Below are 19,874 nucleotides of genomic sequence, written 5' to 3'. Positions count from 1 at the left end.
AGATCAGTTCATCTGTCCCTACAATGGCAACTTGAGCTCACAGAGAGGGCTCCAGGTCTCCTCTGTTCTGCTCTCTAGCCACATTACAAGAGATAAATCTCTTCCACTTGCATGTAATTCTCCAGGGGTGCTGGTCTCCCAGCCAGGGAATCCTGCTTGGGCCTGGTATGTGAGTTCCAGCCCTGACAGCAAGAGATGCTTCACAGACCTGCTGACAGCCTGGAAGCCCTGGGCCCCAGTGGGTCACAATAATACATCAGCAGCTACCCCAGCTGCTCTGGGCTTTAACCATTGCTTAGGGAGTCAATTACAAGGAAGCCAAGTAGCATTTGATGAGTAAATAAAATCACAGTGGGAGGCTGGTATCCCTGGGCCACAGAAGGGGATCCACAGCAGGGCCAGGTTCTCTGGCAGCCTTACAGCTGACCCATTATTAGACTGTGTTCGTCTCTTCCACTTAAAATAAGCACTGAAGTGTTGGGAGCGGCAAGTCCCATCCTATGTCACAAGGCTGGATGATTTTATTTTTTTTCCCCTCCCCTTCCCCCACTTGGGTGGTGTGAGTCACCGCTGCTCCCAGTGCCTGATCCGCCTTCCCTTCTGCCTCCAGCCAGCGTCCCTCCGTCTATGAAGCACCCAACTGCTGCCTCCTCACCTCCTCTGCTGTCCCACAAGAAGCCTGTGGCTGCAGTTGAGAGTCCTTCAGCACCACAGGTACCCAATTTCTTGATTCAAAGCCAGCCTGAGACAGTGGTGCTCCCTGCACTGTGGGTGAGGAGATGAGAGAGAGCCTGTCAGAGTACAGTGGATCTTTGCAGGGGGCTGCCTGTGTATTTTGGGAGTTGAGGGGTGTTTGGGATTTTGGTTCCTTGGGGGATCCAGTGGAGAGAGTGAATTCTCTCTAGGAGTCTGTGGACTGTAATTGGTCTTTGGCAGGCAAGAGGTTGGGCAGATTGGTGCTGAATTGGTTCCTTGAGCCACCCAGGGCACAAACACTCCTTCATATTTGAAGATAACCCTGTAGATAAGGCAAGAGCAGGAATATGGGACTGGAAGAGCAGAAAAGATGCCTTTTATTTCAGGTTTTAGCAGATGTCTGGGATGGGACATTTTTCAGTGTCTTCCAGGGCCCTGCTGCCTGGGGTACAGATTAGTCCCTTCCACAGCCCTTCAGCCATAGATGGGGGCAAGGCACTTTTTGAAGTGGCCCCTTCTAATTTGGGAAGAGGCAGCCTGCCTGTGCCTGGCCTCGGGGGCAGCTGTTCTGTGCATTGTCAGCCCCTGAGGTCAACCCCTGAACTGCACCACAAGCCCTCAGCGATGGGCCTTGCCCAGGGAGCAGCTGCTCTGGAGGATCTGTGGTCTGGGGAGCAGCTTGTGGCCCCCAGCCTGAGCTTCCTGTGTGTTGTGTCACAGGATGATGCCCCCTCGGAGCCACTGGAGCGGTCCCAGCGCACCACGCCCAGCAGTACCTGCACAGCCTGCCAGCAGCACGTCCACCTGGTCCAGCGCTACCTGGCCGAGGGCAAGCTCTACCACCGCCACTGCTTCAGGTATGTCATGGCCAGGCCTGGTGGGGCGGCCACTCTCCTTGGCAAACTGAGGTCTGTGGCCAGCTGCACCCCATCTTTGCCTGTCTGTGTCCTTGGGCAATGTGGAGCATCAACAACAGTGCTTGAAATGATACTGAAGATGTTCCATTTCTTGCCACCCGCCCTGTCCCAGAGGTCTGGCTAGCCCCTTGTGTCCAACCCTGTACTCCATTCCTCCCTTCTTCCCTGCCTCACTTGCTGACTTGTGGTTTCCCTCTGGGATCCCAGCCTCTTGAGCTTCTCCTTTGTCACATGAACAAGGATGCTCTGCCTCTTTACCACCTGCCTACCCAGGACCACCCCCACTTCACTTTTCAATGAGGTCTAAGTTATGACATCATCCTACAAATCTCATTCCACCTACACTCCACATCCTCAACTGGATATACAGGCTTCCATGCTGCCTGGGTGGTGCTGAGCTGTCAGGGAGCATTTGGAGAGCTGCAGCTGTTAACAAACTGGGGAATGAGGGTTTAGACGTCAGCAGCTCTGTGGTTACTTCCTGCATGCAGGTCCTTACCTGTAGCACCTGTGAAATCATTTCACTTTGCTTTCACTGCTCTGATGATGAAGGGATGAGATCTCTCCCATGGGCCACAGGACAAGAGCTGGCATCTCAGGACAGAAATATTGAGCCACTGTGAAGATACAGGAGGCCTCTTTCACCTGCCTAAGCCAGTTGGGGATGTGCCATAGAAACAGCATCGCAGGAGGGGAGCTAAGCTGGGGCCCATCAAGCTTCCCGTCTGCACCTGTGGCAAAAGCAGGAGTTTTGGGGTGCAAGTGCAGCATTTCCACTGTCTTCATGGGCCAGGAGTAGGAGAGGTGCCATATCTGCCATAGCATAGCTGATGGCCCTTCAGACTGAGCAGTGAGATCCTTGTAATTTTATCCCAAATGTTTTGCCTCCTCATGCTTTTCTTATCAGTTTTTCAGTTTTGTTTTTTTTTCCTGTGCTGATTCATGGATGCTGTTTGGTCATGAAGCCCTTTGGCAGCATTTTCTGTGGGCTGATGGAGATAAATCCAAAGCAAATCACTTTCTCCTCTTGTCCAAACTTGCCACTCTTCATTTCATCATACCCCTTCTCTCTAGAGCCTCTGTGTCCTCACACTTCTGCTCTCCATTTCAAAGGAAATCCCAGTCAACTGGATGCCCAGAGCAGAATTCCTCACCAAAACTATCTTCTTGCAGTGTAGGGCAACCAGCTGCTGCAAGTACCAGGTATTTGGACAAGAAGGAACAAGCTTGGTTTTCATGGGAGTGCTTGATCAGCCCTTGCCCTTGGCTGTCTTTCATGTATGCTATCCACCTTCCTTCCCAGGTGGAAAAGGGCTGATTTAGTTGCCAATGCTGTGCATTACACTTGTGCCTGAAGGGCTTCATTAGGAAGCATTCAGAGGCTCAGTGGGGAAAGAGTGGATGATCCAAGGAGATGTGGCAGACAGCACAGGACAGGGAAGCTATTAGCCCAGTTTCAACAGGCAAGGCAGAGTGTATGAACAGCCCACTGCTTAATTCCCTTGTCCTTACAGCCAAATGCTGTGGCCCTGTTGGGTGCCATGGTCAGCATTAGTGAGGGTGAGCATGGGACCGGGCCAGCCTTGTGTGCTGTTTCTCCTGACTGCTCTTGAAGCCTCCAGAGCAGGAATTTCCCGAGTTGGAAGTGATGTCATTTTATTTAATAATCAGAGTTTGTGAGGTTTTGTTTTACAAACATGTCTGATGGTTCTTTAACCCACCTGGACCTTTGGCCCCTGCAAAGGAGCCCATCAGCTTCCCTGTGCCAGTTTGGAACAAACTGCTCCCTAATTCCAGTTGATACTCCCTGTTTCATGTCTGTGAATGGTTGATCCCTCTCCCCCTTCCACGTCTGGAAACCATGCCATATGCCAATACTGACTGTTGCCCTTCTACATCTATTAAATTCTTTCTGAGTTGAAGGAGGAACCCAAATGCACACAGTATTTGAGCTGTGAACTCCCCATGGGCTGATACAGTGGCATGGTGACATTTCTCTGTTCCTCTTCTTTTCTGAATGACTCCCCCAAGACCACACTAGGATTTAGTAGCAGGGGTGGGAACTAACTCCATGTCGCTGCAAGGATCTCCCAGGTGCCTTGCCTTCCATGAGGGGCAGGATGGTATCCCCCACCTCATGGAGCATTCTCCTCTTGTTGGCAGGTGTAAGGAGTGCTCCAGCACGCTGCTCCCAGGGTCATACAAGCCTGGGTCAGAGGCGGGGACTTTTGTCTGCACACAGCATCGTGGTAAATTGGCCATGAGTGGGAAGGCAGAGAGGAGGCCCAGCCCAGACCGACAGTCACCAGAGCTAAGAACTGAGACTGGGGCTGACAACACGAGAGAGGATACCCTCCCTGCAGGAGCAGAGGTGGGGAAGGACAGTGGCAACTCCTTGGAGAGCATGGCAGAGACCCATACGCCTGCAGAGGGCCTGGCTGGCCCAGCAGAGAAGGACAGCACACCCAGCAAAGCAGAGACAGCAATGCCCCCTGCTCACACAGGCAGTGGGACACCAATCTCCCAAACTCCTTCCAGACCTCCCCTCCCCAGCAAGCCCGCGGTGCTCACCCAGGACAAAGCCAGCTCACTGGATGGACAACTCAGAGACTCGCGCCCCACCCCTGCCCCAAGGAAGGCCACCGATGCCTCGGCCCTCTCCCCTCCAACCTCTCACCCCGTCCCCCGGCCCAGGTCCACTCTCCAGGGTGAGAGCAGCGAGGGTGGGCCTGGCATAGTGAACGGTAAGAGGGCACAGTGGTGGCAGGGGTTACCCTCCACATCCCCAGCAGCCAAAGTGGTCGGCTGCAGGTTGGATGAGTTTCATTCCTTCTCTGCAGCACAACACTCTTCTACCTCTGAATAAATCTTGGGCTCAGACACTGAGCCCTTGACTGCCAGCCATTGCCAGCCATCCCTAGAGCAGAGAGAGTAGGGCTAGCTTTCATGCCTGCCTGTTCCCTTATATTTCTCCAGAGCTCTACAGAGTTTGCTGCCAGTGCAGAGGGAAGGTGGCAGTGCTAGAGCAGTTTGCAGGTGTGGGGATAAATGGGGCACATCATGTCTCCAGGTGCAGCTCTGAGGGTGAGGTGGGGAGAAAAAGTCAGAGGGAATGTTTGGGGTTAGCTGGCTGCACCAGCTGCAGAAGAAATGCCTTGAGGTCTTCAGAGTGTGGGAATAGCTGCCCACCAGTAGGAATATGTGTAAGAGGTGCCTTGTGTTGATTTAACCTCTTTCTTCATGTCCTTTTGGTGTTGTGACAGTCTGACCCTGTGTCTTTCTAGGTCGAGTACCTGAACCCAGTCCCCCTGTCCCAAAACCTCGAGGAAGACCCTGCTCCTCTGATCGGTACGTCCTTCTGCTTGCAGATCCCTGAAAAATCCATAGCAAGCTGGGGCTATGGTAACAGCACATCTGTGGTTTTCTCTACCACCGCCATCAGCCCCTGTTCCTAGGAGGATGTAGGCTTTGACCATGTCCCTTTCCTAATAGGTGCCAGCCCAGCATGGTCAGGCTAACAGTGTTTGTCCATACCTCCCAGGCCCTTTGTCTCTTAGGGTTTGTAAAGTGTTTGAGGGCTTCATAAAGGCATTTTTGTGGCACGTGCAGATGGCCAAGTGCCTTCTGAAATGGCTCTGCTTATGTGTGCTGAGAAGGGGATGCTTGTCTGCCTTGTGGAGGGTTTGTCCTGGGAAAGGTCCAGTCCAGGGTCATTGTGAGTGTCTGGCTGCAACCTTTACACCTTCTGGGCTCTTACCCAGGAGCCCACTGGTGTTGGTTCATTCTTGCCTGCCTTTGGGACAGAGGTTGTACAAACATCCCACATTTGCAATGGTCAAAGAGCAGGTGTGTGCGGCAAGTGGTGGCCACTTTCCTGACCAGCAGTGATTCACTGAGCCATGGTGTGGGCTGTGCCCCCAGAGGACCAGCAGTGTTTTCAGCCACAGGAGTTAGCAAAGAAGAGTGCATCCCTGGGACTCTTGGATGAACAGCCCTCTGCATGTTGGAGAGGAATGTGCCACAGAGGGTATATATCTCATCTCAATTCCCCCTCTGTCCACAGCTTGAGGAGCAGAGCTGGGTGTAGTAGTGGTGTCAGGGAGGGGAGACCAGCTATGCCCATAAAGCTCAGCCTTTACCACTGCCTAGCAGATGGAGGTAGTAATATTCAGAAACCAAAACACTGGGTCCAGCAGGCAAGTCAGGCAGGCTGTGCTTCCCTCAGGCCCATAGGTTTGCCCATGGAGAGCAAGACACTGTGTCTGGGGAAGACTCATTGGACAGTAAAGCTGCTTCTGCATGGGAGATATCCTGTTCCATCTGTCCTTTTCCCCAAGAGCTAAGTCCCTCTCCAGTGCCTCACCATCCCTGCTTGTCTCTGCTCCCTGCCACCTCAACTTCTCTTTCTCTTCTACCAGTAGTGGAGCTGCTGCAAGAGCCAAGGACCCACCATGGATGGCCTTAGTGCAAGCAGAGCCCAAGAAGAAGCCAGCTCCCCCTCCTCCCCCAGGCAACAGCCATGAGACTCCAAGTAGGACTTCAGAGGAGGAGGATGGGGAGGAGGTGGGGAAAGTCAGGAGTGAGGAGAGCAGGTCTGATGCCACAGAGCCCAAACCTTACAACCCCTTTGAGGAAGAGGATGAGGAGGAAGAGGAGAGTGCAGATGCCCAAAAGAGCACACCTGAGCAGGAGCAGAGCGAGGCTGCTGCCAAGCCTCTCCACCCCTGGTACGGCATCACTCCCACCAGCAGCCCAAAGACAAAGAAGCGGCCAGCTCCACGAGCTCCCAATGCTTCCCCACTAGGTGAGCTTCCCCTTGCTCCCTTATCCTTCCTCTGCAACCCCTGTGCATCCCCTTGGAGGCCCCCCCTTCCCAGGTGCCTCGGCATCACTGGCAGGCCAGGCCTTTATGCAGTGATGGTTGTGCTAAAACTTGCACTAGCCATGTCCTCTCTACCCACTGGAGCACAGCATTTGCAGGCAAGACTTTTGTGATGACCCCTGTGTCCAGTGTATACCACTCTTCCCTTCTCTCCTGGCTCTCCCTTCACTCCTTCCTGAGCTCTCCCTTTGCTTTGCAGCCCACCACCCCATCTCCAGGCTGTCACACTCTGAGCCATCATCCTCCACACCATCTCCAGCCCTCAGCCTTGAGAGCATCAACTCTGAGAGTTCAGCCAAGGTGCTGGGAGACACCGATGAGGCCTCAGTGCCCAAAAGCTCCTCCGAGCCCACTGTCCACACGCCGACAGCTGCCAAGACCTCTAGTGCTGATACGCCACTGGCCAGTGTCTCTTCCAGTGAAAGCCCTGCTGCCCCAGCCAGCCTCTCTACCAACTCCTCCTTCTCCTCCTCCAGCGAGCTGGCCAGCTTCAGTGGGGAGATGCAGCCCAGCACCCCACATGCCAGCAGGAGCGTCTCCACTGGCAGCTTAAAGACCAGCCCCAGCCGGCTGCCCCCCAAGCCTCCAGCTGGGGCCAGCCCTACACCCATCCTCTTGGCTTCAGAGGGGGGAGCTGGAAGCCCCAAGACACCCTCCTCACCCAAACCACAGCTGAAGGTGAGATAGTGACCTTCCTCCCGTCCAGATCAGAGGGCTTTTCTTCCCCATCCATCACTCAGTCACAGGGGGATTGTGATTCCAAGCTTGCCCCTTTGGTAGGTTTGATGTGTGACCCCCTCAAAGCAAGGTTCAAGTGTATTTTTTTTAAATGGTGTCTCTGCTTGTACTCTGCCTGCCCCATGCTAGAGAAGTGGCAGGATGTCATGTGATCAGAGCAAATAGGAAGGGAACTGTGAAGGAAAATAATTCAGCGTGCTTGTTGGAGAGAAGTTGGGGAACTGATGCCAAACAGGAGCACAGCTGGCTTTTTGCCCCATGGCTTAGCAGCTGGTGAAGACAAGTGCTGTGTTCCTCCTTTAGGAGGATGTGGGGCAGGATAAACCCTAGGGCTGCCCTGTCTGCTCATTCACAGCTGTTGGAATGCTGTATCCATTCTGTTTCCTCGATTCCCATGTATTTCCTTTTGGCCCTCCTCTCCAGTCTTCCTGCAAAGAGAACCCCTTCAACCGGAAGCCATCACCTGCCGCCTCCCCCTCGGCAAAGAAACCTCCCAAGGGCTCCAAGCCGGTGCGTCCTCCTGCACCAGGTCACGGCTTCCCACTGATCAAGCGCAAGGTAAAAGGGCCCTTAGAATCAGGGAGGGAAAAGCCAGCTCTCTGCTACCCCCCAGGGCTGTAGCAGTATACATGCACCCTGCTGATGCATCTGTGGGCAGGGACGCAGCGGGTGGCTGTGGCTGGGGAGGATGGTGTGTAGACTAGACCCTGTTCATGGCAGCACCATGGTCTCCCTTTGCTCCAGAGTGGGGTGGGGATTTCAGATCCACACTTAGGTGGAATATTCTATTGTTCTTCTGGCCCTGTTAGTATTGACCAGCTGGAATCTAGAGTTACTGCTGGAATCTAGAGGTTGGTGGTTTATGCTTTGGCAGGTGCAGACAGATCAGTACATCCCTGAAGAAGATATCTATGGGGAGATGGATGCCATTGAGCATCAGCTGGACCAGCTGGAGCACCGTGGGGTGGCTTTGGAGGAAAAGCTTCGCAGTGCTGAGAATGGTATGTGGGGAGAGCTGTCTGTGGGTGTGGGGCAGGATAGACCTCAGAGCTGCCCTCTCTCCAGCCAAGGAGATTGCAGCAATGACTTCCTCTCTGCTGATGCTGGGGTTGGAAGAGCAAAAGAGGATGTGCTGGGCTCCAAGATTGGTCACAACCATACCCTGGACATGGAGATGTCCCTAGAATTAAAACAGGTGGGAGAAAAGCTAAGGTCTCTCTCTGGGACTCAGGAACAGGCTGAGATTGGGTTGGCTATAGCCTAGTGCCCGTCTCCTGGCTTGGCAGAGCCCAGCCTGCTGCAGTGTGATGGGGTGCCTGCATCACCAGGGCTGAGAATGGCTCTGAATTGTCCCTTTGCTTGGCAGATAACCCTGAGGACAGCCTGCTTGTGGACTGGTTCAAACTCATCCATGAGAAGCACATGCTAGTGCGCCACGAGTCGGAGCTCATCTACATGTAAGTGTATGCAAGTGTGTGGAGAGGCACTGACCCTCTTTCAGGGAGCCCTTTCTCAGCCCTCCTGAAACAGTGTTTCCAAGGGAGAGCCTGACAGGGCCTCCTTGCCTAGAGAAGGGAGGGAGAAAGGGTAAGCAGACAAATCTTTCCAAATATACCCAACTGATCCACAACAAGTCACCAGAGCCCCAGCAGTATCTCCTTGAGCAGCCAGGGCTGTGACAACGGCCAAGAATGCACTCAGCAGGGAAAGGCACATGGCTACTTTATTCCTCTCAAATGTTTCTTTTATACTCTTTGTATACTATTGTGCTACAAACATAATTGGTTAAAAGTCTCAAACATAAAACACTGTATATACTTTCATTGGTAACACAGAAGACACTGTACATACTTTCATTGGTGACACTGAAGACACTGTGCATGCTGTCATTGGTGACACTATACACATTTTGATTGGTGACCTTTGGTCTCGGCTGCATTACCTTTGTTCCATCCAGCATTGCAGTAAATATTTCCTTAGAGTTGTTTACATTCCTCTGCAACTTCAGAGCTGCAACTGCTCAAATTCAAGGCCTACCATCCAGTCGTTTCCCACATTGCTGGTGTTTGGCTCCCTGGATATGCAGGACAAGATCAGCATCTGGGTGGTTCTTTCCAAGCTCACCCCATACTTTGGGGTGATGTTCCTGCTCTCTGGAGCCTTGCAGTGATTCCTTCCCTTGCAGCTTCAAGCAGCAGAATCTGGAGCAGCGGCAGTCAGACGTGGAGTATGAACTGCGGTGCCTCCTCAACAAGCCAGGTAAAGCACCACTCTGGGTGGGGTTACCCCTTTTTCTGAATCAGAAGGGACCCCACCAGGATCATTTTTCCCCTGGGCATCATCTCCCCTCTGTCCAGGTGGGTCTCAGGTGAAGAGAGGCAGATCTGTAGGGATGCTGGCACAATCAGCTGGGTCTAGAGCCGCTGTCCCATCTCATTGTGTGCCCCAGCATTGTGCAGGGACACGTTCCTTTTGTCCCAGTGGGATGCCACATGCAGGGCTCTGTCCCCAAAGCACTGCCAGCTCAACTGGCTCCACAACATGGCAGGGTAGAGGGGATCATGCTGGGGATCTCTGCCCCAAAGCTCTGAATTTCAGCGCTCCTTCAGCCCTGTAATTGCCTGTCCTTCCTTGGGGTTTGGGTGGGTAGAGAAGGACTGGACTGACGAGGACCGAGGGAGGGAGAAGGTGCTGATGCAGGAGCTGGTGACCATCATCGAGCAGAGGAATGCCATTGTGAATTGCCTGGATGAGGACCGGCAGAGGTGAGTGAGGAGTGGGGTGGGCTGGAGGAGAAGGGAAAAGCATAGCCCATCTGACTCAGCACCACATGAGCAACTTGTGGGGGTGTCCCAAGATGTCCATGTTGCTGATGTCTTTCTCAGGCTTCCCCATATTTGTCTCTTTGAATGCTTCATGTGGGAAAGACAGGTCACTAAGTGCAGCATGTGGGATTTAACCTGCTGGTAGCAAATGCTCACAAGACGGTGATGGATCTGCCCCTCTGTGGCTTCTAAGCAGGAGGTTCTCTAGCCTTAAACAATACAGCAGCTGTTTTCAGGGCTGAATTGCTGACCTCTTTCCCATTCTTTCTTTCAGAGAAGAGGAGGAGGATAAAATGTTGGAAGCCATGATTAAAAGGAAAGGTAAGAAACAGTTGGGAAGATTTTTGGAGTGATGTTTTCACTGCTGACCCCAGCAAGGGGCAGCACGAGCCATTTGTGAAATTGTGTGCAGGAGAGATTGAATCTATTCTCTGTAAACTCGGTAGAATTTCCTGTAGGGCCGCAGTTGTGCTGCTCCCTGCTGTTATCAGAGAAAGAAGTGTGCATACAGTGGAGGGCTTTGACTCATGGCTCTCTTGGCTCTGTTGTCATGCATGTGTCTGTACTACCACTGACATCCCAAAGTAACAACCTCCCTTTGCAATCCCAGAATTTCACAGGGAGACGGAGACTGAGAGCAAGAAGAAAGGCAAATTCAAGCCCATGAAGGTGCTTAAGCTGCTGGGCAACAAGCATGACTCCAAGAGCAAGTCACCCAAGGAGAAAAGCTAGAGCAGGGGAACACCAGCAGTGGGAGGGAAGTGCTTGCCAGACAGCCCTGGCCTCTCTGCAGCTGGCTCGCCTCTCTCCCTGCTCCCTCCCCAGGGAGACGCCAGCCCTCAGCCCAGAGTGGGGGAGTCTGACCAAAGTGCTCCCCTTCCCAAGGCTGCAGAGGGGCATGGCCATCCCCTCCATGAAGCCTTGCTAACGAGGCGGGGAGAAGATGGATTTGCTTCTCAGATACATTACCCCGTTGCGCGTTCTTGTCGTTAACTGAGAAGCAAGCCAAGGAGTTTTGTGTTTGTGGGAAAACTTGCACTAACTGCACCCCGTCCTTTCTCCTGCTCTAACTGTGACAGTTCCATGTGCCTCTGACTTTTGCCAGGACTGGGCCTCCCTGTCCCTCCCTGACTGCCCGCTCTTGTGCCCTTTCTGTCCCGTTTTTAACTTCGGGAGAAAACTCTGACATTAGAATCAGGATTCTTTGGGTTTTACTGGCCTAAACTAAAAGGTTAAGAAAACACTCCCATGTCACAAGGCTCTAGAGCCATAGCCAAAAAAATAACTGGTGCCCTATTTATTTTGAGCTGTCCCCTCCCTTGAGTGCCAGGGCTGGGTGGGCTCTGTCACAAGGCTGAGAGGACCCAAGGGGACAGTGTACAGCTGCTGGGACATAGCACACACACCCTACTCAGGACCCCCACTGCTGCTAAACACCACTGCTGCCTTCCTGGGGAGGGAGGAACGTCCCTTTTCCGGGCAAGGACAGAAAAGCTCAAGACTGACTCAGCGCTGGCAAGGGGCACTAGGCCGTGTCCCTGCTCACCAGTGCCACCCTTGAGCAGCTGTGGAGAGAGGCGTGGTCACAACTGACCATTACCCAGCTTCGTCGGTGTATACTTTAAAAGTGTGCAGGTGTTGGCTGGTTATTTTTTACACCTCCTTTACTAGATGAATTCAAACCCATCCTAAAACTTTAAACCCCTTATTTTATTTGTTGTGTGTGTGCGTGTGTGTACATTGGAGGAGGGAGTGGGGGGTGGTATTCTTCCAACCATCCCTTCTTCCTTCCATTTTTGTTTCCTGCCTTCTCTTCCAAGGCGAGGAGAATTATTTATTGAATTGCTGGATCAGCCAGAAGTAGAGTTTCATGGGTGTTTGGTTGGTCAGCTGTTCATCATGCCTTCTCATTAGCAAATTAGACATAACCAGCCCTGAGCCATCTGCTGCAGTCCCTTCTAAAAACCCAACAGGCTTTAGCCAAAATGCTCTCAGAGCAGTGCCTTGCAAGGTGGCTGGCATGGCATTCTGGAAAGGGATCCTCATTTCCCAAAACCAGAGGGACCCAAGCCCCTCCTCAGCCCCAGTGTGGCCCCCGTGGCTGGGAGCTGGCCAGCTCAGCCCTGCGCTGGTGATGCCATCTCGCCTTTCCCTACCCCAGCAGGCTGATGAGGAGCAGTGGTAGGGGAGATCCCAAAGCACAACCCTTCTCCAAGGAGAAACAGACCTGCTTTAGAGCCTGCTGTCATGTCACTGTTGCCAAAGGCCATTGGGATCACTGCAGCCTGACACCCCTTGGCCCCACGCCCAGTCAGAAGATTGATTTGTAAATTATACTGTACTAACTCCATGACTTCCATTCACCTGAACAGAAATAAAAGAAACATTGGATTTAAAAAATGATCTTGGTTTAGGTTTCTGATTCCTTTGTGTAGTCATGTTGGACAGGGCATGCTGCCTGGCTTTGGTGAGTGGCTGACAAGAGTATTGCTTAGAAGCAGAGGATGGGATCTTAAGGAAATTGGAAACTGGACTTTATGCTGGGATTTGCACAGGAAAAGCAAGGCATCATGCTTCAGTCTCATGCTTCAGCCTGCTAGAGTACAAAGGTGTGGGTATGTCTGAGGTAAGCAAACAGCCATTTCCAGGCTCTGTGGGAAGCTGATGGCTATTCTGCATACCGTGCTTTCAGGAACCAAAAAACCACAGCAAACCCACAGCCAAGAGCAGCAGGCACTGGTCTGAAATCCCCTCTCCCTGCTCGGCACAGCTGTGTTCCTGAGTGACTGCCCAGCTCAGCTGCTGCCAGAGCTTTGCTGATGCACAGTCACACTGACCTGCAGCAATGTCGGGGGGGCTCATGCTTGCGCAAGACCACACAGCTGCATCCTCCTCCCTGCCTTCTGCCAGCAGAGCCGTTCCTGAATTGTTCCCTGAGTCAGGAGGGACAGGAGCGAGTGGGCTGCAGGTGTGGGTAGCAGTGTGTGTGTTAGCATCACGCTGTCATGAGAAACCTCCACCTCTGGGTAGATGGGAAGGAGTGGCATTTCTACGGGTGGATTGCTGTACTGAGGCATTGCATAGGCAAAGGAGGCTCTGCTTTGTCATGTTTTGATTGCCACGTGTTTCCATGTCTTTAATATTGTTGAGCAAGAGGGGATCCGGTGTGTGGGTAGGATTTTACAACAACTTCTGTTGCCGTTTATGTACAAATTGGTCCTGCCCGCTGGGCAACAGATGGTGCTGCCCCCTCTTTGGGAAAAGACCAGTCCTTAAGACTCCGATGCCAAGAGTCTGGGAAGAAAAGGTGGGAACAAACTGCACTCGTGTTTTGTCCTTGGCCTAATCATGGAGATCAGATTTGTTCCCACCAGGGAAGTCTTTTGTCATCATCTTTCTAATTTCCTCACTTCTCTTCTTGTCAATGATCTCCATCTCATGCATTTTCTGCAAAGTACAAAGAGAAAGGGCTGAGCAGGGAGAAAGCCATCAGCTTTTTTTTTTTCTTCTTTTGCCAATCTCAAGAACAAAAGTTCAATTTCCCTGATTGAGTTACACGCAGAGATGAAAAGAAAGGCTAAAAACCTCTACCCACCATTCCCCAAATTCACGCCTGAGCTGTACCATGAAGGGAAACAGCTCTCTGTCCCCTCCCCTGCTCAGATACCAGAGGTCTCTGCTTTATGGTCTCTGACACAAGGCATTCCCTCCACTTACTGTACAGACAAGACCCTTGCGTACCTGTGAGATTTCAGCAAGGACAATCCCTTTATACTCCTTGTCCTGTCCTAGAGCTTCCATCTGCGCCAGGAATTCCCTCCTGTCCTGAATTTCATTCACCACTAATGGATAAGAGAAAGAACTGTGGAAACAGGATACAACCAAAAGGCAAGAAAACATGTTTCTGTCTAGTTCTGAACCCCCAATTTCCTAGCTCAACTTGAACAGCAGTCCCACCAGAGGCAGGGTGATGTTCTTAACACTCATTTTGCACATCTTCACAATACCCCAGTAGACCCTTCCACAGTGGAAAATGTCCCCTCTGCCCAACTTCTTCCTCCTCCCCAACTTCCAGGAATGGTAGGTTTCTGGTTTTCTTTGTACAGACAATTCTCTGTTGCTTGTGGGCAATTTAGCCAGTCTGTGGATGGAGAGAGAACCTGCTGTTGAGGTTCATTAGTTGACACACATCACCCAGTTATCTCAACCATCTCTGCTCCCAGGACCAGGCAGGAAACATTAGCTGCTGTTTTGCAGCACAGACCTGCAGCCAGCTGATCCAAATCCTGTCAAAGATGTGCGAAGGACAACACTCAGCTTGTGTGATGCCAGCTGCACTGGCTCCCTGCAGCAGGGACCTGCTGTACACGTTATTCTGGTGTTGCCCATCTTTGTGCTGTCCTGGCTAGCGAAGGGCTGGCTGGGGCGTACACATACATTGAAGATTCAAGCTCAGAGAGGTATTAGGCAGGGTTCTGCTATCCCAGCATACTCTTCAGGCCAAAGTTTTTCACTGCTTAAAATTTTGCTCAACATTTAAGCTTTGCTAGTGTAACTGCTGTGATCCTAGAGTGAAACAGCCCAAACCATAGTCAGGCTGGAAAGTGACCTAATCTATGTTGAGTTATGCTTGCTGGGGAAAGACACACAGTATCTGGGCTTGCTGCCCAGGTCACCCTGCACATCCTTAGGGTATTCCCCTGCTGGCAGAGTTCATTTTGTGCAGGCAGTCCAGGGAGCTTTAATCTGCCAGCAGTATAGGCTCTGCAAGGATGGCTGGATCTCAGCAGCACAGCAGCAAGGCCTTTCTCTTGGAAACTGGGCTTTGTGCCTCCTTCTGCAATGGGCTCCAGGTTACTGGCAACACAGCCTGCCACCCCAGCCCTTGGAGGGAGCTGGCTTCCGAGGCTTCCTGCCTGCCTCCCTCCAGGGGATGTAAAGACATACATTCTTCAAACCGGTCAGGCTCAGGTATTTCCTCTTCCTTTGTCCGAACCGGCACCCGTTCCACCTCATCCTCCACCTCCTCCTTCCCTGTCGCTAAGATGTTTTGAAGTCTTTGCTTCTCCTTTTCCAAATCTCCTGTGAATGCCAAGGGAAAGGAATTTATTATCAGCCTGCCTCCTCAGGGAGGAGCCTGGCCACACCACTCCCCTGCTAACAGTCACAGAGGAGGTGTTACATTAACATCAGTCCATCCCGGGACTGAACTGCTGAAGCACCACACAGGTGGACAGAGCCAATCAGACCAACATCAGAGGTTTGATTCACATTTATGTGCTAGAAAGTCACATAGTACTTCCTTCTTACTCAAGGACTGTGCAGGTCCCTGTTGCCTGTCCCCACCCCAAGCTGAGGGGCAGAAGTCAGCAAGCACTTAAAGTAGATGTTCTGTCAGAGATCCATTTCTAAAGTGTCTCTAAAGACCAAAAGCATGAGGACATGGAGCAATTCAGATACACTCTGCCACTACTGAGACTGCAGGCAGGGGATGGACAGAAGGGGAAGAGAGGGTCCAGGGGTCACTGTGTATTTATCAGCAATGTTTGCCAACTTACGTGTGGGCTGTGGCTTGAACTTCTCTCGAGTGTAGGCATCTCCTGCCTGGCACACCTTGGCAGGTCGGAGATGTGGTCTAGCTGGAAGCCTGCTTGGCTGACAGGCTGGTGGGGAGGAAGCAGGCACTGGCTGTTTGCTGGATGTGGAGGGCCACTGGAGGGGCAGGGCATTTCCTCCTGGGGAAGAAACCAAAAATAACAGTAAGTGACACAGAAGGGACCACAAGGATCCTGGCCTAGTGCCAGCAGAAGACCTGCCTGTTGATCTACTGTAGCATCACAAGCAAAGACTCCAGATGCCACAGATGCCTCACCCTGGTCGTTGGTACAAGACAGACTGTGGTTCAAGTCACCATGTTGTGCCTTGTTTCCTGGATGACCCTTAGGGACACCTCACCCCTCACATCCCAGCGTGTCAGCAGCTGCCGTGCTGCTGTTTTAAAGCACTTGCTCATCCAAGCAGGCTGCGGACGAACGCCCCCGTCTCAAGGTGAGCGGCAAAAGCTCTTCACCAACAGCACAGCAGCGGTCGGGAGAGCCCGGGCGCCTCACTCACGTTTCACACAGTCCATCAGGTATCGCCTCTGGGAATGTGTCAGCTTCAGCTCCTCCATCATCGCTGAAAAACACGACGTGTGGGTGAAGAGGCAGCGGGGCCGGGCTGGGGAACCCGCCCCGGGGCCACCCCCCGTCACGACCCGAACCCAATGGGGAACATGCAGGTTTAGGAGACTCCAGCCGGGGCGGCGACACCAGCGACGGGCCCGCCCCGTTCCCGGACCACGGTGGGACGCTCTCCTTCGGGCGAGGCACGGCGGGCCGGAGCGCGGGGGCACGGGGGGGCCCCGCTCCGCCGTTACCTCTCAGCAGCTCCCGGGTGCCCGGGCTGTACTGGGCCGACCTGCCCGGCCTCGAGCCCCCGCCGCGGCCCGCGGTCCCCAGCGCCTCCATCGCGACGGGCGGCGAGCGGCGCGACCGGGCTGGCAGACAGGACACGGAGGCGGTCGCCATGGCAACGGCACCGGCTGGGTTCCGGCAGCGTCGCGGCAGCGCCCGGAAGTGGCTCCTGGAAGCGCCTCCCAGTTCCGCCGGGCGGGCAACATGTCTGACAACGAGGACAAGTGAGAGCGGGGCGACCGGGGGCACGGAGGGCGGGCGGCAGTGGCGTGTCGCGCCTCAGGGCTGGTCGGGGGGAGGCGGCGGCCCCGCGTGTGACGGTCGTGTCTCCCCCGCAGCTTTGATGGGGACGACTTCGACGATGTGGAGGAGGATGAGGGCCTGGAGGACCTGGAGAACGCGGAGGAGGTGAGTGCCCCGCGGCTCTGCCGGTCCCGCTGGGCCGGAGCTGGGGAGGCCTCGGGGGCCCTCCCGGTACCTCAGGGCCTCGGCGGCGGGCGCAGCTGAGCTGCGGTGCCGATCTGCTTTCTACCAGGAAGGACAGGAGAACGTGGAAATTCTGCCCTCGGGAGAGCGACAGCAGGCGAACCAGAAGCGGATTACAACACCCTACATGACCAAGTACGAGCGAGCCAGAGTCCTGGGCACCCGTGCTCTCCAGATAGCGTGAGTACTGCCCGCTGTGTCCCCACCGCCGCCACAGCTGCGCCTCCCTTTGCACTGAAACGTGCTTTCCTCTTCCCTTAAAAACTCCCGGATCCTTTGCATGGCTGCTGAGCTTGCATGTCATCCTCTTGGTCAACACTGATGCCCGGAACCGTGGAGCTCTTAGTTGCACCTGAAGTCTCTGTGTCTCTCTTTGGCTGAGACTGTGCTACTTGTGCCTAGAGAAGGGGAGCATTTATTAGCCTCAGTGAATTTTTCTAGGTCACAGGCAAAAATTAGTACAGAATGGGACATGCCGATTCTGGTTTCTGTCTTTCCTAAGAGAGCCAATGTGGACTGGAAAGCTCATAACTGTTATGTAAAAGCCTGAAGAGCAGGATGCTCCAAAATGTGTTCAGTTGATACCACAGGGCTGTAGGAATTGGGACAGGAGAAACCAACCTGAAATTGACTTTAAATGCAGTTCTGTTGTGGCGAGCTGTAAGTTTTTTAAAGTGCAATAATGTTTGCACTTGTAAGTTTTTAATGTGCAATAGTAAGGCTTCACTCATAATAGGTAATAACATTTAGAACCTACCTATTTTAAGTGCTGTCAAGGCTTGCTGCTCTCAATTTAATCAGTTTTCCTATTTAGATTTATTATAATAATAAATATCAAAAAATTTTGTGCTTTTGGAAAAACTGCGTTTTGAATTAGATTGTTAGGCAGTGACAAGTTTTTGAGTTTCATCTTGGTTATATCCACCCTTGAAATGAAGCCTCTGTTCTGTATTGTTTAGAAGCTCGCAGGTGGTGATCAGATCTTTCCTTACAACTTTTCCAAGCTGTTCTCTGCACAGCCTCTGCTCTGTGAACCTGTTTTGTGCACTTCTTTCAATTGGCAGAAGGCCAGAAAGATGGGGGGAGATGAGATGGGCCCATGCCAGGCGTTTAATCCACAGCACTCTGCCACCTGGTTCTGCTTCACCTGCATCTTCTGCCTTTGGTGCTGAACCCAGGCGAGCAGCCCCCGTGGCCTCACCCACATATAACGTGAGGTTTCTCTGCTGCCACTGCCCAGTAGATGGGTGTCATCACAATCCATTGCAAAATGCATCATTTTTTGCTTCCTAGAGGTAAAGTATGTTGTAAATCCAGCCCCTCTCTTCCCCTGATAAAAGCCTGGAAGCTGTGAGCAAGTCAGAACAAAGAGATGTGCTGGAGTTGCAGGAGGCATGCTCAATATACAGCAGTTCCACCCTTTCCATTGGATTAATTGTAGAACTGCTCTTTTCCTCATGTTTAAGCACAGCAGAGGGAGATGAGTGTGGGTTTGACCAGTCCTTGAGCATGAGCTGGTCAGCAGAGGCTGAGGGATGGGACAAGAAGAACACTCAAGTAAAAGTTCTTTCTGTAGCCAGCTGGGAGAATTTTCTTCTTGAAGTGCATAACAGAGCAAATCAGTTTTGCCGGTCTCACCCTTCTCCTTTATTGGCCATTGTACAGGTGACAGAGGCAGACAGATGTTGAGCTGTCCCTTTTTTTCTTCTGTGTGTTTATTTAAGTGGTTGTTGATGTTCTTCTCAGGATGTGTGCCCCTGTGATGGTTGAGCTGGAAGGAGAGACGGACCCCTTGCTGATTGCCATGAAAGAACTCAAGTAAGTCACAGATTTGGTGGTGAGTGTATTGATTCCCATAAAGCCAGCAATCCTCTCCTCATCCCAGCATTTAGCAGTTTATTCCAAGACGAATTTGTCTTCCTTCAGTAAGCTCTATAGTTGCCTTCCCCTTTTTTCACACTGAAGCTTCTCCACAGCTGCTCTCTTCCATCCTAGTTGCTTGTGCAAATACTGATGATTAGGAGTGCTCTGGACCTCTTCTACTTCACAGTCCCAGTGTTCTTTATTTCTGTGATGCAAACTCAAGGTCCTCATCTTTCCAGACTCAGTTTAATTCCCCAAATGGAATTGTTTCAAAGCAGCCATCTGAACAGACCTGTGTTCAAATGAAGTCCTGGCAAAAATTAAAATAAGGGTCAGTCTGGTGAGAATGTGTGTTTCCTGCACCCTTGCGTGCTTGGCTTATTGTGCTTGGCCCCTGCTTACAGAAAGGTAAATAAATCCTTTCTGACTGTAGCAGAGGCAGCTTTTGGATGACCATTTGCAGGCCCACCTTTCCACAGCAGAGCTCCCTGCTGTCCCACAGTTTGCTTCTCCCCCTGTATCAGTGTTAGATGCTTGATGTTGTCTCATAGTGGGTTCAGATCACAGGGCTCAATTCCTGCACTAGCAACAGAGGTCTGACCTGTGGGTCTTTGGTGTTTGTAGCCTAAGGGCGCTCAGTGCTTTGCACCTACAAAAGACAAAAGGTTGTTGGGACTTCGCTATATCATATCAAATCACTGGTGCTACACAGCCCTCAGTTAAGTATGATGAGCTTATTGAAGCCACCAAGCATGTGAGTTCCCATTGCCTGCTAAAGTGAAGGCTCTGATATTTCTGTTCACCTCTGTGTCTTCCCTGCAGAGCACGCAAAATCCCCATAATCATCCGTCGTTACCTGCCAGATGGGAGCTATGAAGACTGGGGTGTGGATGAGTTAATTATCACAGACTGATCAGACTCCAGCCACCAGTTGTTTTTTTTTTCTTTTTCAGGAATGTTTCTAATTTTGTTTAGTATTTATGTAAATAAATTTTAAATCTCCTCATTTTAA

The 19,874-nt window shown here is 52.3% G+C and overlaps 3 protein-coding genes across 6 annotated transcripts in view; 2 read left to right on the top strand and 1 right to left on the bottom strand.

Moving 5' to 3' along the window:
- MICALL1 (MICAL like 1) overlaps nucleotides 1-12,459 on the top strand; it is a 21,426-nt gene extending 8,967 nt beyond the window's left edge. Inside the window, exons 4-16 of one of the 3 annotated variants that reach the window (XM_051784004.1) lie at nucleotides 611-714; nucleotides 1,417-1,553; nucleotides 3,777-4,357; nucleotides 4,898-4,961; nucleotides 6,035-6,417; nucleotides 6,695-7,173; nucleotides 7,657-7,791; nucleotides 8,108-8,234; nucleotides 8,600-8,690; nucleotides 9,419-9,492; nucleotides 9,884-9,998; nucleotides 10,333-10,379; nucleotides 10,669-12,459. In XM_051784004.1, the coding sequence (XP_051639964.1) occupies nucleotides 611-714; nucleotides 1,417-1,553; nucleotides 3,777-4,357; nucleotides 4,898-4,961; nucleotides 6,035-6,417; nucleotides 6,695-7,173; nucleotides 7,657-7,791; nucleotides 8,108-8,234; nucleotides 8,600-8,690; nucleotides 9,419-9,492; nucleotides 9,884-9,998; nucleotides 10,333-10,379; nucleotides 10,669-10,790 (2,459 nt within the window). In that variant the 3' untranslated portion in view covers nucleotides 10,791-12,459. Of the gene's footprint in view, nucleotides 1-610; nucleotides 715-1,416; nucleotides 1,554-3,776; nucleotides 4,358-4,897; nucleotides 4,962-6,031; nucleotides 6,418-6,694; nucleotides 7,174-7,656; nucleotides 7,792-8,107; nucleotides 8,235-8,599; nucleotides 8,691-9,418; nucleotides 9,493-9,883; nucleotides 9,999-10,332; nucleotides 10,380-10,668 lie in introns of all 3 variants that reach the window. The other 2 variants (XM_051784003.1, XM_051784005.1) reach the window with 2 other exon arrangements.
- Nucleotides 11,546-16,642, bottom strand: CUNH22orf23 (chromosome unknown C22orf23 homolog). The gene is made up of 6 exons (XM_051784006.1): nucleotides 16,477-16,642; nucleotides 16,173-16,235; nucleotides 15,617-15,793; nucleotides 15,006-15,140; nucleotides 13,800-13,900; nucleotides 11,546-13,505 (listed from the first exon to the last, which is right to left on the bottom strand). The coding sequence occupies exons 1-6, from the start codon at nucleotides 16,625-16,627 to the stop codon at nucleotides 13,401-13,403; spliced, it is 732 nt and encodes a 243-aa protein (XP_051639966.1). The 5' UTR covers nucleotides 16,628-16,642; the 3' UTR covers nucleotides 11,546-13,400.
- Nucleotides 16,623-19,874, top strand: POLR2F (RNA polymerase II, I and III subunit F). 2 transcript variants are annotated; one of them, XM_051784008.1, is made up of 6 exons: nucleotides 16,623-16,737; nucleotides 16,852-16,921; nucleotides 17,049-17,179; nucleotides 18,746-18,817; nucleotides 19,102-19,193; nucleotides 19,685-19,874. In XM_051784008.1, exons 1-5 carry the CDS (start codon nucleotides 16,718-16,720, stop codon nucleotides 19,166-19,168), a joined length of 360 nt encoding a protein of 119 aa, XP_051639968.1. In that variant the 5' UTR covers nucleotides 16,623-16,717; the 3' UTR covers nucleotides 19,169-19,193; nucleotides 19,685-19,874. The 2 variants fall into 2 exon arrangements, with proteins under 2 accessions (XP_051639968.1, XP_051639967.1); XM_051784007.1 differs by lacking the exon at nucleotides 19,102-19,193.

Source organism: Manacus candei, unplaced genomic scaffold (genome assembly GCF_025592945.1).
Source record: "Manacus candei isolate 608988 ecotype Guabito, Panama unplaced genomic scaffold, ASM2559294v1 h1tg000018l, whole genome shotgun sequence".
Classification (NCBI taxonomy): domain Eukaryota; kingdom Metazoa; phylum Chordata; class Aves; order Passeriformes; family Pipridae; genus Manacus; species Manacus candei.
This window is presented reverse-complemented; position numbering and strand designations above follow the sequence as displayed.